Source organism: Phodopus roborovskii, unplaced genomic scaffold, assembly GCF_943737965.1.
Source record: "Phodopus roborovskii unplaced genomic scaffold, PHOROB, whole genome shotgun sequence".
Taxonomy (NCBI): Eukaryota; Metazoa; Chordata; class Mammalia; order Rodentia; family Cricetidae; genus Phodopus; species Phodopus roborovskii.
The window spans coordinates 69806447-69821944 of NW_026126418.1; the positions used below are offsets into that span (position 1 = coordinate 69806447).

At 46.5% G+C, this 15498-nt stretch overlaps 1 protein-coding gene across 2 annotated transcripts in view; it reads left to right on the top strand.

Moving 5' to 3' along the window:
* The window catches only part of Ak8 (adenylate kinase 8), a 110356-nt gene that overhangs the window by 57864 nt on the left and 36994 nt on the right, over window positions 1–15498 (top strand). For both annotated transcript variants that reach the window (XM_051184993.1, XM_051184994.1), the window contains one exon: window positions 1348–1489. In XM_051184993.1, coding sequence (XP_051040950.1) covers window positions 1348–1489 — 142 coding nt within the window. The remainder of the gene's footprint in view (window positions 1–1347; window positions 1490–15498) is intronic.

Here is a 15498-nt window from a genome sequence, read left to right on the forward strand (position 1 = left end):
TTTCAGGAAAATGTCACTTGCAGCAATGTAAACAGGCTTCTCATATCTCCCTGTGCTGGGGACTTGTTTCAGTCTCCAGGTATAAGCAGAGCTGTGATTCTGGAGAGAGATTGGGTTCTCCAGACAGAGAGAGGAGACTCAGAGGGCGGTCAGAGGGGTTTCTGTGAATTTCAAGTCCACTGAGGCCGACTGGATGGGATCTCAGTGGTGTTGGGTGGAAATTAAAACTCTGTGCCTGGTGTGAGTCCCTGAGAAGCATTTGCTATAATCCCAATGCTTGTGCCCCCACCTCCCAATTCATACGGTAAGTGGTGGTAGAGAAGATGGGACCTTAAGGCATGATGACATCATGAGACTCAAAGCACTCCTGGATGGGATCAGTGGCTAAAAATATTTACCAAGGAGGCTTGACAACCTGAATTCAATCCCCAGGGCCCGTAAAATGTGGAAGGAGATACGACTCCATAAAATTCAACTCTGACCTCTACACAATCCCTTAAAAGATCCAGGGCCAGAGAAATGTCAGCAGTTGAGAGCACTGGCTGCTCTTGCATGGGATACAGGTTGGATTCCTAGCACCCACATAACCATCTGTAACTCCAGTCCCAGGAGATCTGACACCCTTTCCTGGCCTCTGAGGGTACCAGGCATGCATATGGTGCACAGACATGGAGGCAGACAAAACACCCATACATATAAAATGAATAAATTTTACAAATAAAGAGATCCCTGGTAACACTCCACTGAGGAGGCCACACCCACCACATGGGCTTGTCTGTCTTCTGATTCTCTGAAAAGCCCACATGCATGCATTCAGGTGTGCCTTGCTTTCTTCTGAACATCCCTCTTTCTCTTAATCCTCACACTTATGCCTATACTAAAATACCTCTATCAACCCCCAACTTTGTTTCATTAAAAAAAAAAATGAGACCTAAGAGTCCACTATTTGAAAACCTACAGGGAGCCTATAAACTAGAAAGCAATTAGCCCTCCCCAGTGGTGGGCCCTGAACTTTGCTTCTTAGCCTCCAGATCTAAGAGCCAAACACTGCCGTGCTTCTCAGTTGGTGGTGCCTTGCTTTGGCTGCCATAATAGACCAAGATGGGAGGATGGTGACTTTTGTTAAGGTGTGAAAGGTGAAGGCCAAGATCATCCAATGCATTTTCTATCTCAGGCAGCTTTGCTGCTCCTGCCACTCTTGTTGCTGGACCACAGAGGGACATTGTCCAGGTGGTTCCAATCCGCTCTGCGCAAAGCTGTCTCTGCAGTAGTAGCTTGGTGTGTGGCCCAGGAAAGACTAGAAAGCTGTTGGCTTCAGAATGCTTTCTTATCCTTCTTCCTCTGCAGTACCAGACAGTATCATCACCAAGGCTCTGGCTGAGCGTCTGGGCCAACAAGACTGCATCCGGAAAGGGTGGGTGCTGCACGGCTTCCCGAGAGACCTGGACCAGGCACGGATGCTGACCTCTATGGGCTACACTCCCAACAGGTGAGCTGCTTCCCCAGAGCTTTCAGGCCCTCCCAAGGCCCTGGCAATCTTCTTCCTACCAGGGACTCAGGTGATGGTGGTGTGCCACCAATAGTTTCTAGTGCACCAAAGGAGTGTGTCATCCCATTCCCCATGCATCCCACTCCATTTGCCCTGTGAGCTCAGAGTCCTGCTGCAGGTTGTGGGTTTGAGTTTTAGTTAATGTCGCTCTGGCTGTGTCCATGTGCATGAACTGGCCTTTGACATTCTTAGGTCTACCTCTGAACTTTCTGTTTCCCATGTGTATTTCTCCAACACTACCACGCTAGTGAGCCACTTGAGGTGTGTGTGTGTGTGTTTTGTTTTGCTGGCTCTCTTTCCACCTTGACGTGGGTTCTGGGGTGCAAACTCAGGCTGCCAGGCTTATGCCATGCCAGCTTCCTGGCCCTAGACACTTTAGTTTTGTGACATATTTCAACACACTCTAGGTCATTGCCCTCTTATTGCACTTTACTGGATGCATTGTACCAGGTGTCATGTATTTGCTTTACATTTGAAGACGGAAAGCTCCCACGGGAATTCCAAGTGGGATGGCCTTGACTTAACTGATCTGCTGAACCCCGCATGATAGGGACAGTCTAGCACTCTCCTGGGGTGCACTCCGAATTCTAAGTGAATTCTAAGCCCATTTCTAGATGGAACGTGTCTGAACGTGTCTGAACTTGTTGCTGGAGATGTCAAGATGAGTTGGTTGCGGCTGTTTTACTTTTCTATGGTTGTTTGTTGTTGTTTTAAGATAGCAAGAAAGGCATTGTTTCTTGCTGTTTAATTTTTTAAAGATGTATTTATTTATGTATATAGTGTTCTGCCTGAACATCAGAAGAGAGCACTGGAACTCATTATAGATGGTTGTGAGCCACCATGTAGTTGCTGGGAATTGAACTTGTGGCCTCAGGAAGAACAGCCAGTGCTCTTAATTTCTGAGCTATCTCTCCCGCCCTGTTTCTTGCTTTCTAATTTGTTCTCTAGTCCACTTTCAGAACTTTCTCAGGTGCTTGCACTTGTGACTCTCGATTTTTCCAGGTGGAGGTGATGGTGCCTCACCTACAATTACTTATCTTTGCCTCTTTTCCATTGTAGTCTAATGTTTCCCTCTTTGCCATTTAGTTAATTAGCATGAAAACCGTTACATTTTACTGTATCATTTGCAACAGCATTTTTGTTAATTTCCCTTCTTGACTCTTCTCTCCCCCGCCTCATTTATCCTTCCCTCCGCAGCCTCCTTCCCACTTGCATCCTGATGCCCTGCCCCCACCCTTCCTCTACACCTATTTCCCCCAGGTTCACTCACACACACATGTTCACTTACATACACACATGTTCACTCACACATTCTCTGGATGTGTGATTTTTATCTTTCTGAGTCTATGTCACTCACTTTACCAGTTCATCCATTTTCCTGAGAATTTCATAACTTCATTTCCCTTTTATTTGCTGTGTTTAGATACCATAATTTTACCACCCACTCATCAGTTGATGACATCTAGACTGGTTTTGTTGCTATTGTGAATAGAGGAGCAGGAAACATGGATATGCGCGTATCTATGTGGCGGACACAGAGTCCTTTGGGGCTATGTCTTGTGGGAGGTGTGGTTTCCTTCTTCTGAGATGCCTGTGTACTGATTTCCACAATGGCTACACTAGTTTATAGTGCATCTAGCAGAGAGTAAGCGTTTCTTTTTTCCCACATTGAACTGAAAGCCTCTACCCAGGCTGGGCATGGTGGTGTACCCCTTTTTTCCCTGCACTTAGGAGGCAGAAACAGTTGCATCTTTGTGAATTTGAGGCAAGCCTACTCTACATAGTGAGTGAGACTGTGTTTTACAAAACAAAACAAAAAGTTCTGCACAACCTACAGAATAGAAAAGAAAAAAAAAGCCAGTTATATTTTAGACAGGCATTTACACACACACACACACACACATACACACACACCATATTTAAAAAATAAATTTAAAAAGATCAGTTATCCTGGACTACATGGGTGAGTCCAAAATAATCATATGAGCCCTCAAAGCCTCGAGAACAGAAGAGGAAGTCAGAGAGAGGCCGGGCAAGGGTAGACCAAAGCTGTCACTGCTGGCTTGAAGATGGGTGTCCCCTGCAAATTCAAGATTGATCCTACAGCATCAATGAGCTCCAGGGGAGAGCCACCACCCTGACACATGCAGATCCTGACCCACAGAGGTTACCTGAGCAGTTAAGGTTGTTAGGGTAGTAACAGGAAACTGACAAACCTCTGGTCACACACGGAGATCAGAAGATGCCCAGTGGGAACGAGTTCTCTCCTTCAGCCATGTAGGTCCCAGAAATCAGCTCAGGTCATCAGGCAAGCGCCTTTATCCACTGAGCCATCTCTCTAGCCCTCTAACATTTTTATTTCATTCATTCTTTCTTTCATTCATTAGTTCGTTCATTCTTTCTTTCACTTATGGAGTATGTGTGCGAGACCTCTAAGTTTTTAATAGTTTATTCTATGGCTAATTGTTTAATAGTTACTTGAAACAGTGTATAATTAAAACTTAAAGTCATGACGCTAAGCATACGGTCTAAGTAAACTATGTTCATTTTATGTTCAGATCTGTGCCCTGCGCTCTTGTTTGTTGTTGATAGTTGTCTGCCAGCAGCCCCTTAAGGACCAAGACATTTGTTAACCTCGCATTGACATTGCATTTCTTTCCCTGTGGGTTTGCTTTTGGGGTTGGAGTACCCCCTGCTCCTCCACCCCCAAGCCACTCCCCAGCCCTGTTATTTAAGTCGGGGTCACCTTGTGGCCCTGGTTGGCCTCAAACTCACTGTCTCCCTGGGTTGCGGGTAAGACATGGCCAAACCTGGCAGCATGGCTTTTCTGTTGCTTTTTATTGTTTCACATGGTTTTTGCCTTATCTGTTTTGGCGGTGTGTTGTTGTGTAGGGTACTTCTCTGGTCACTAAAGGAGGATTTCTTTTCTCTCCATGCTTTGGAGGGCCACTATATGGCAGCTAAGCACTTTGGGCTTGGGCAGGGCATGATAGGGTTAGGAACAGGTGCTGGGAGCAGTCTTTACTGCCTGCGACCTAGGGACCTGGTGTAATCTTTAAAGGCACACCCCCAGTGACTTTTCCCCCTCAACTAGGCCCCACCTCCTTAAGTTTTCAGAACCTCCCCCAAACAGTGCCACCTATTGGTGATCAAGTGAACAGCATGGAGTCTGCAAAGACATTTCCAATCGAAAGTACAATAGAACATCCTGGTGTATGAAAACAAGGATTCCACTTCCAGGCTTTTTTGGATGCAGGGTCTCATGAATCTAGATCTGCGTTTGAACTCACTGAACAGCTGAAGATGACCTTGAATCGTTTATCCTCCTGTCTTTGACTTCTGAAATGCTGGGGTTGCATATATGCATCCCCATGTCCAGTTTATGTGGTGCTGGAGGTCGAACCTAGGGCTTTATATGTGCTAGACAAACATACTAGCAGCTAAGCCGCTTCCCTATCTCACAAGTCTTAATAGCTGTGTGGAAGCAGTATGCGCTGGTCAAAGAGCTGTAAATACCCAACCGTAGTTACCCCAGAAGGGAGCTGACTCAACTGGAGGTCTTAGCTCTCTGCTTGTGCTTCCCTTCCTTTCCTCTGTTTTCCCTGGAGTTAATTATGGTAGCCAGGGCCTTTAAGGCAGAATCCCCAGCCAGCGAGGCTCAGCCGCTTGTCCTAGTTTGCTCTCTTTGCTGTGATATGAACATATATATGACCAAACATAAATTAGGGAGGGAAGTTTTTGCCTACACATCCTGATCATAGCTGACCATCCATCATTGAGGGAAGTCAGTAGGAACTCAGCAGGAACATGGAGGAATGCAGCTTATTAGCATACTAAGCCTGCTTTCTTATAGAACCCAGGACCACCTGCCCAGGGGTCCAGCCACCTCGAGATCACCTTTGGGTGCCTGCATGAGCTTTTGGGTTAAGTAGAGGAAGAGGTTGCACAAGAGGTTGCATAATTTGCAACCTGGTGGAGGTGTGCTTCTGGCCATCATTATATCACCTCGGGTCCTACAATGTGGTCAGATAAGCTTAACCTGGTTCCTTGGGATGACCTGCCCTCCCCCACCCCATGTGGCCATTTGGAAACAGCTGTTCTCTTGGGGCATGGCTAGCCCCACCAAGTTCTGCTGTTCCTGGAGTTCATGGGTGACTGCAGCTTTCGGACCTGCAGATGCCCTTGGAATCTGGAACAGAATGTTGTAAAAGCTGACAGTAAATTGCCTTAGATATTAGTGTCTTGGTGTCTTCTGCCTTGGAGGGGATGAGACAGGTAAGGTAGACCACTATGACCAACATACAGAACCGAGAAGCAGACTGGCCAAAGTAAAGGAGACAGACATAGAACATGGACAGAGACCAGGTTCTCACGCTGGTCCTCGCCGTTAGCCAGCAGTGTGACATGCCTGCTGCATGATGGCCTCAGTCCCCCACTGGCCAGTTTCCTTTGCATCTGTTTGTTATTTGCTATGGGGCAGGCAGCCCCTCAGGGAAGCTCACTGAGTCCAGAGCAGGAATCTGTCCTTTCCTGTTTTCTCCGGGTGACTCCCATGATGTTCCTATGTGGCCTGGCTTCTCTCTAGGTGGCTTGAGCTGCTGACTGCCTGGAGCCTTCCTTTGCTAACACTAAGGGAAGTCTTTTTGCCTTTCTTCTGAATTGAAGTTGCCTTCTGAATACGCCTCTCCCCTCCCCTCCCTCCCTCTCTCCTTCCCTCCTCCCTCCATCCCTCCCTCCCTCCCTCTCCCCTCCCTCTTCCCTACCACTCTCCCTTCGTAGACATCAGCTTTCTCCTCTCTCCCACCTTCAGTTCACTGACACCTTCCCTCCACCTCTCTACTCCTGATACCAGCCCTCCCACCTCCATGCATGGACACCGGCTCTCCCTCTCTCTCCAACCTCCATTCATGGATGCTGGCCCTTACCCTGTCTCAAATTTTGAGTTTAGGGAGGCAGAGACAAATACATCCTGGGATATTTGTGTGCCAGTCTGTAACGTGGGCTGTTGTCTTGATCTTCTTTGGTTAAGATTTACTTTCTAGAACTATGGCAATTTTCTGTTTCTCAAGAACTCCTCTGTGGAGCCAGATCAAGCCATGATCACCAGCTGTTTACACAGTCCGGCCTCCATGTTTATTAATTATCACCCATCTTTCATTTGAATGGATTATATTGAGTCATTTTCATCAGGTCATGTAAATGCTCAGCTTTGCATCCTTAAGTATGTCTCTGCCTTACCTTCCTGTAAACAACATCTGGCCAAGTTCTTTGATTGCATCCCACATAAACCACCATCCTAAACCATTCCTGCCTCTGACATCTTGGGGGACTGAGGCCCTAGGATGTAAGAGTACCATTCCCTCCCTCTCCCCATCCCTTCTCTCCCTCCCATCTTCCATCTCCTCCTTCCATCTCTATTTTCCATCTTCCAATCCTTCCTCCTATCATCCCCTCCCTCCCTCCCTTTCTTCCTCCCCCTTTCCCTCCTTTCTTGCCCCCTCAGCAACCATTCCCCTCAGACCAGAAGCCCTGACTGCTTCCCACTCCTGGAGCTTATGAATATTTTCCTGGCCCTTTGCTTGTTGTCTTCTTTCTGCCTATGAAGGATAAGCACAGCCAGGGCTTGGCACTGGTTCCCATACTGAACATTGACTCTCCCAGCCTCCTCCTTTTCTTCTCTATTGCTTTCTCTCCACTGCTGGGTTCGCTCCTTCTCATGGCTACTTCTTTAGTTCTAGAAGCTTCTGGTGTCCCCTGGGGGGTGGGGAGGTTCCTCTTAACTGTGTCAGCTTTCTTCTCATCTTTTTAAAAACCTCATCATCTTTGATTTCTTACATCCATAGAGCCTGCCCTCTTTAAATTACTCTGAGCATACTGATCAGGTTTTATCTAAAATGCCCTTGTGTTTTGAGGAGCAATTCTTCATCTAAAGTGCATTCATTGTCTTTTTATTAACTTTTATCACTTTCCTTCCCTTTCCAAGACACTCCTGTTTTGTAAATCATTTGTCTTTGGAGAGGCCCGTGTGTGTGTGTCTCACAGCAGCGGGAGCTGGTGTATCGGGTCTGACAGCCACAGTCATAAATTACCCCAAGTTTGGCTGTTCCAAACTACACAGATTCAAATGGGCCGAATTCTTTTCCTGAAGCTCATAGCTCCTCACCTTCAGGCCAGCACCTGATCCCTCTGTATCCATAGTCCCTCAAGGAACCATGTGATTAGATGGTGCCCACCCCAGGAACTGAGGACAGCTGTACCCACTGAGATCCCTAATCTGCCCCATTACATAATCCTTTGCCCTCTATGGACTCTGGTGATTAGGGGGTAGACATACTGCCATCCTGTCTGGGGTCAAGTGACTGGATGTGTATCTTATGGAAATTTGGCAACAATAAAAGGTTTCTGAACATCAACAAAATGATTTGTAACCAAACACATTATGAACCCAAGATGCCTCTGACAGTGCCCATGTTGTATTGTGTGACTTCACTGAAACTTTGTTTCTAAACACACATACTTTGTTTTGTATGTGCCATTCTGACATACAGTGCCAAAGATCACTGCCTAAAACATGTCTGGCTCAGATCTGTAATGTTTGTGCGACACATACAGGTTTCTACTCTGAAGGAAACAATGGCTTAATTATGGAAAACAAAGATGGTAGATATTTCTCTGCCATCATTCTTCAGCATGTTAGTGGCAGATTATTGTATTTGGGGGCTGTGTTGTGTTAGACTGTTGGGATTTAAAATTTGCTGTTTGTTTTGCTGATTTGGGCTTCATTTTTAAATTGCTGAGTTAGGGCTGGGGCAATGGTTTGGTTGGTGGAATATTTACCTATGAAGCACCAGGTGATAGGTTCAATCCCCAGAGGTATAAAACTCTGGTGGCACACATAATTATCCCAGAGGCAAGAGGCTCACAAGTTCAAGGTCATCCTCAGCTATATAGGGCTTCTTGAATGGTCTGGGCTACATAAGACACTGTCTGTGGAAAAGAGATGGCTCATTGGGTAAGAGCACGTTCTGCTCTTTCAGAGGACATGGGTTCAGTTCCCAGCACCCACATCAGGTGGCTCAAAACCACTTGTAACTTCAGTTCCAGGTAACTTTAAAAAAAAATCACTCAGGAGGTGGTGGTGCACTTCAATCCCAGCACTCTGGAGCTAGAGGCCAGTAGGTCTCTAAGTTCGAAGCCAGTGTGGTCTACAGAGCAAATTCTGGGACAGCCAGAGCTGTTACACAGAGAAACCCTGCCTCAAACCACCCAGCCACCCAAACAAACAAAGAAATAAATAAAAACAAAGCAAAAATATTACTCAGAGCAGGACTGTAGTGGTGCATGCCTTTAATACCAGGACTTGTGAGGCAGGTGGAGCTCCGAGAGTTCAAGGCCAGCCTGGTCTACAGAGTGAGTTCTAGGCCAGGCTGGTCTACGGAGGGAAATCCTGTCTCAGACAAGCAAACATAAATCATTCAAAGCCTTTTGTTTGAGATCAGGAAATGTGAAGGACTCTGAGATGTCAGTCCCTGACAGGTGACAGTCACCAAGCAAACAAATGACAACAAATGTTGGAAAGGGTGTGGAGAAGAAGAGCCTCACTCAGCGTCGGTGTAAAGTGGCAGTGTGGGGTCTTCAGAAAGCTAAAAATAGAGCTATTGCATGACCCAGCTGTGCCCCTCCTGAGTCCCCAAAGCCTCCATGTTCTACAGAGACACTTGCTCAGACATGTTCATTGCTGCTCTATCCAAAATAGCTAGGGAATGGAGCCAGCCTAGACGTCCATCAACTGAAGAATGGGGAATGAGAATTTAGTACTGTATTGGTCAGGGTTCTCTAGAGCTCTAGAGGAACAAAACTTACAGAGTGAATCTCTCTCTCTCTCTTTCCCTCCCTCCCCCACCCCGTGTGTGTGTGTGTGTGTGTGTGTGTGTGTGTGTGTGTGTGTGTGTGTGTGTGATTTATTAGAATGACTTATAGGCTATGGTCCAGATAATCCAATAACAACTGCCTACGAATGGAAAGTCCAAGAATCCAGCAGTTCATAAGGCTGGATGTCTCAGCTGGTCCTTAGTAGATGCTGGAACCCTGAAGGAGTAGGCTCTAATGCCACTGAAAGAATGGATGTGCTAGCAAGGCGAGAGCATGCAGGCAGAGTTAAGCTTCCCTTTCCCAGGTCCTTACACAGGTTTCCAGCAGGAGGTGTGGCCCAGATTAGAGGCCAGTCTTCCCAGCACAAAAGATCTGAATTAAAGCTGTGTCTTCCTACTGCAAGGAACTAGATCAGAAGATTTTTCTTCTTCAAGTTAACAAAAGTCCCTCCCAGATATGGCCCTCCATTTTTGGGTTTTAGTTAATTCCAGAAGCGTTCAAGTTGACAACTAAGAACAGCCATCACAAGTACTAAACATAATGGAATCTTAAGCAGCTCCAAAGAAAAATGAAATTATACAATTTATAGAAAAATGTCAGCACAAAGGAGGCAGAGGCCAGTGTGGTCTACAGAGCTAATCCCGGGATAGCCAGGGCTACACAAGAAACCCTACCTCAAAAAACTAAAAAGAAAAATGGATGGAACTGGAAAATACTAGTTTTTAAATTTTTTAATTGTGTGTGTGTGTGTGTGTGTGTGTGTGTGTGTAGGTGCCCACAAGGACAGAGGAGTCAGATCCCCAGCAGCTGCTGAGCTGCCAGATGCGAGTTTACCAGGAAGTAAACTCAGGTTCACTATAAAATGATAACTCTTCAGCCCCGGAAAATATATTATTAGATGAAGTAATCCAGGCTCAGAAAGGCAAAACACACCACATAATCACTCTCTTATGTGGATCTGAGCTTTGTGTGTGTGTGTGTGTGTGTCTGAGTGTGTGTGTGTCTGAGTGTGTGTGTGTCTGAGTGTGTGTGTGTCTGTGTGTGTGTCTGTGTGTGTGTCTGTCTCTCTGTGTGTGAGTGTGTGTCTGTGTGTCTCTGTGTGTGTGTCTGTGTGTGTGTGTGTGTGTCTGTGTGTCTGTCTCTGTGTATGTGTGTCTGTGTGTGTGTCTACCTCTGTGTGTGTGAGTCTGTGTGTGTGTGTCTGTGTGTGTGTCTGTCTCTGTGTGTGTGTCTCTGTGTATGTGTCTATCTCTGTGTGTGTGTGTCTGTGTGTGTGTGTCTCTCTGTGTGTGAGTGTGTGTCTGTGTGTCTCTGTGTGTGTGTCTGTGTGTGTGTGTGTCTGTGTGTCTGTCTCTGTGTATGTGTGTCTGTGTGTGTGTCTATCTCTGTGTGTGTGAGTCTGTGTGTGTGTGTCTGTGTGTGTGTCTGTCTCTGTGTGTGTGTCTCTGTGTATGTGTCTATCTCTGTGTGTGTGTCTGTGTGTCTGTGTGTGTGTGTCTGTGTGTGTCTGTGTGTGTGTGTCTGTGTGTGTCTGTCTCTGTGTGTGTGTCTGTGTGTGTGTGTGTGTCTGTGTGTGTCTGTCTTTGTGTGTGTGTGTCTGTCTCTGTGTGTGTGTCTGAGTGTGTGTGTCTGTGTGTGTGTCTATCTCTGAGTGTGTGTGTCTGTGTGTGTGTGTCTATCTCTGAGTGTGTGTGTCTGTGTGTGTGTGTCTCTGTGTGTGTGTGTGTCTGTCTTTATGTGTGTGTGTGTGTGTGTGTGTGTGTTCATCTATATGGGAATATTGGTTTAGGAGGCAGGGAACTGGAAGGGGACTCGTAAGAGCATAAAAAGGTGGTGGGAAGGGAGTGTGGGGGCAACAGGACTCCTGCTGTGTGGAGTGTGGACATAGAAGAGGGATTTTACTCAGCCTTTCTGAGGGAAGGAGGGCTCACATGAGGGCTAGAAGTGGGAGACTCAAGGGTGTGGAGAAGGGTCAGCCAAAGCCTAGTAAGTATTAAACGCCACAAAGAAACCTGCTACTATGCATGCTGAGATAAATAATTAGAAAATAAGGGAAACAATAGTGTCCTTTCCTGGGGAGGAAGAAAGAATTTCCAACAACCTCCAAAATGGCTCTCAACACATGCCTGCCCTTCTGTACTGCGAGTTGGTGTAAGGCGGTATTCTCAGCATTGACTATAAAATAAAAACCTCCATCAACTCTCTGTCCGGTAGTATAAAATATTCTGCCAAGACTGAATTCCCATTTGTATGCAAATTTGTTTTCCTCTTTAATTAAAGGTAAAAAATATGTTTTTACTAAAGAATTATTTTAAACTAAATTTCTTTGTCTTGTTATCAATAAATGTTTGATTTGTTCGTCTACTTTACTATGTACCTATATATGCAGGGTTTTGTGAACATTTCTCAGTGACAGAGCTTTAAAAACCTTGGTGTGAGTCGCCTGGGTGAGCCCAGGAATCCTGTTCCAAGCAGCCCCTGGGACTACTTGGTCAAAAGCCCCAGAGACTAAGGTCAAAGGCCACAGGGGCAGCCACAGAGTGGGTCAGCTCATCTAGTCCCCAGGAGGAGAGTCTGGGGGCAGGATGTGTGAATATGCAACATCCCTTTAAAGGAGAGTACACAGGTGTCACCAACAGTCTGGGGAGGGAACCAAGTGCTGTTGGATAGAACTTCTGTACCTTGACTTGGGCGCCCAAGCAGCACAGAAGTCCTGACAAGGACAGGGTGCCCTGGGTTCCGGAGCACACAGGAAGAATATACAGCAGTTTGGTTTCAGGCAGGCTTGCAAGTGGATACATCTTCATTCACCATGGAGTTTTGTTCTGTTTTGTTTTAATCACTTTCTGAAGACTTTGTAAATAATTCCAATCTAATTTATTTGACCCTGGGAGACAAGACAGGTAGAAAGTGTACAAAGATGGCTGTCTATGGTGAGGTCTGCCCCTGTGCGTGGCCCATCTTTCCGTGTTTCCCAGTACTGCTCTCTGCCTCCTCTCTCCTTCCTTCTCCCTCTTCCTTCCTCCCTCCTCCTTCCTCCCCTAGCACCCTCTCAGCTTTAGACTGAACATTCTAGTGATTAACTCGGAAAGGAATTTCAACCATGAACCCCCACATCCAGGTTCAGCAGGGAAAGAAAGATGTCCTAAAATGTCCTAAAATGAGTCCACCTAGTGTGAGGACAAACACCAGAACTGTAACTCTGGTCTGGGTGTGATGCTGTTCATAAAACACCCCAGCCCAGTGCTGCCAGCTTGACACTAGGAGGAAATCCTGGCAGAATTATAGCCATGAAGCCAGTCTAGGGATACAATACAGAAACCTATAACTCAGATACAAAAACAATCTCCGAAGGCCCCACAGCCACCCACCCTTCTCTTTTTCTCCAGGAGGATTCAATGAAATTAGAATAAAATAAATTTACATATATATCAATTTTATTATTAAAATATATTCACACTAGTAAATAGAGTTATTGGGGAAGGGCAAGCTTCTCTGTGTGCCAGACTCAAAAATAGACCTCTTTGGCTTATCAGAAAACAAAGTTATTGTCTCCTCACCAAAAATAAATCTCTTCTTCGAGCCAATAAGCACAGTGTGTTCAAATGCAATGCTTTGTCAGGCTCCTACCTCATAAACCCACAGCCCATAATAGTAAATTACATTCCGCCGAGCAGTATCAATCTCTCTGTTCTAGCATCGCATGGTGAGGGAAGCCCGGCAATTGATGTGTCGAAAGGAAGGAGAAAAAGTTATTTGAGAACAAATAAAATGGGCTATAAAGTTTGTTAAAACGTAATAATAATAGGGGAGAAACAAAGAGAGGCTTCAGAGGCTGCGCACAGTAGCCTGCCCTCAGCTTACTGTGAAATAATTCACTTCATGCTGCAAGTCTGCAGCCAAGTCTTTCTTTAAGATCCATGTCTACTATGGTGGTAGGAGTACAGGCTCTGGAAGATGCCTGGAAGTTTGTGGTATCTCAGGCAGCTGGGTATCTGAACCCCAACGTTCCCCGAGACCTTAAATTACCCCCCATGGTCTCAGTCATTAACTGGATCCTGGAAATGGGGGCAAAAGAAAGGACCTTGATGGATCTCAGGTGCCATTTAGCAGAGTACTAGCAAGGGCTTTTAGGACAGCCATCTTCTCCAGTGTCCCTCTCTCTGTCCCATTGACCTAATTTAGTACCATCAAGAACACTTTAGAATGATGCCGATCCGTGACTTAGGCTGTGCTGAACTGGAAACTGCTGTCAAGGTTCCTTGGCGGGAGTGGTGGGATCCAGATTCACTGTTTTGATGTTTTCTAAGTAAGTCCCGTGTGTCTTGCCTCCAGAGGTTGGCTTGTCTCTAGCAAGGCCAAGTGCTCTTTCCTCACAGCTGTCAGCATCCTGTCAACGTTCTGGGAATTTCGTTGCTGATGTACTCTGCTAGACAGACACTTCACATAGCTGTTGCCTCCAGCAGAGAGAGGCCAGCAAACCAACCCTGGGTGCATGGGGCTGAGGCTATACCAAAGGCAGCCTGTCTGAGAGAGCCAGCCCTTCCAGGCAGCCAAGCTTTCTTTCCTGTTTTTCTGGGGTCAGGCCATCCTTGGGTCCCAGACTGATAAGCATCCCTTCCTCGTCTTCCTGCCTCCCAACTTCCCATCCACTCTTTATTCTCTCCTTGCTCTTGAGGTTCATTTCTCCACTTAGGTTAGGGCTCTCTTCCTTGTCCCCTCCTCCCCACTCCCTCTTCTCCTCCTTTCCTCCTTCCCCCTTTTCTCCCTCCTCCTCTCCTCCTTCTTTAAAAATAAATTATTTAAAAACTTATTTATTTTGCCTGCTGATCATAATGGCACGTACCTTAATTCCAGCACTGGGAGGCAGAGGCAGGTGGATCACTAATGAGTTCAGGGTTTTGGTTTTTACAAGACAGGTTTCTTTGTAGCTCTGGCTGTCCTAGAACTCACTGTAGATCAGGCTGGCTTTGAACTCAGAGAGATCCTCCTGCCTCTGCCTCCAAGTGCTGGGATCAAAGGTGGGTGCCACCATCCCCAGCTCCTGACTTTTAATTATATTGTATTGGACTAAATAAGGCCATTTCGTTAACTATACAGTGTGCATTGGCCTACCCCCTTCTCTTTGCCACCCTCTCCTTCTCACCTGCCCCATCTGCTGCTAGTTCCCTTCATTCTCCTGACAGGCCACTTCTCCTTCATATCATTCATGCAGAAATGATTTTATGCATAGTTATAGACTTTAGAACCCACAAAAGAAGTGGGCAACATTCATCCTTTTTATTTTATTTTAAAAAACAGACTTAATTTGTTTTATTTTTCTTGTATAAAACCCCTTATGTGGTGGCCAGAGCTGGAGCCTGGGTCCTCTGAACAGAGGCTCTGGTATGGGCTTTCACAAGATGGTCAGTGAATTCCTGATAAGGAGACTTGGTGAACACAGTCTCTTTCCAGAGCTCGGGGGTCAGGTAGCTGTAGGTCTTGGAGATGGCATAAAAGGTGGCCTTGGCAAAGTTGCCCAGGGTGGCAGTGCAGCCCCTGGCTGATGTGTAGCAGTCATCAATACCGGCCATCATCAGTAGCTTCTTGGGCACAGGAGCAGAGACGATGCCAGTGCCTCTGGGGGCAGGGATGAGTCGCACCAACACAGAGCCACAATGGCCTGTCACTTTGCATGGAACAGTGTGGGGCTTGCCAATCTTGTTCCCCCAGTAGCCTCTCCTCACAGGGACAATGGAAAGCTTAGCCAAGATGATGGCCCCTCGGATAGCTGTGGCTACCTCCTTGGAGCACTTAACACCAAGACCAACATGACCATTGTAGTCCCCAACATCGACAAAAGCCTTGAACCTGGGCCCCTGCCCAAGCCTCTGTGGAAGCCACTGCAGCCTCCTAATCCTGGGCCCCCAGGTCCTCCGGGCCCTCCAGCTGGGCTGCACCGGTGTCATCTGCCATCTCTTTTGTTTTGCTTTTGTTTGTTGTTGTTGACTTTTAGCTCTTTACTCTTTGGAGGACCTGCTACCCAGCTCCTAAATACATGGAGCCTTATTCTCACTCAGCTTGGCTTACTTCTAGCC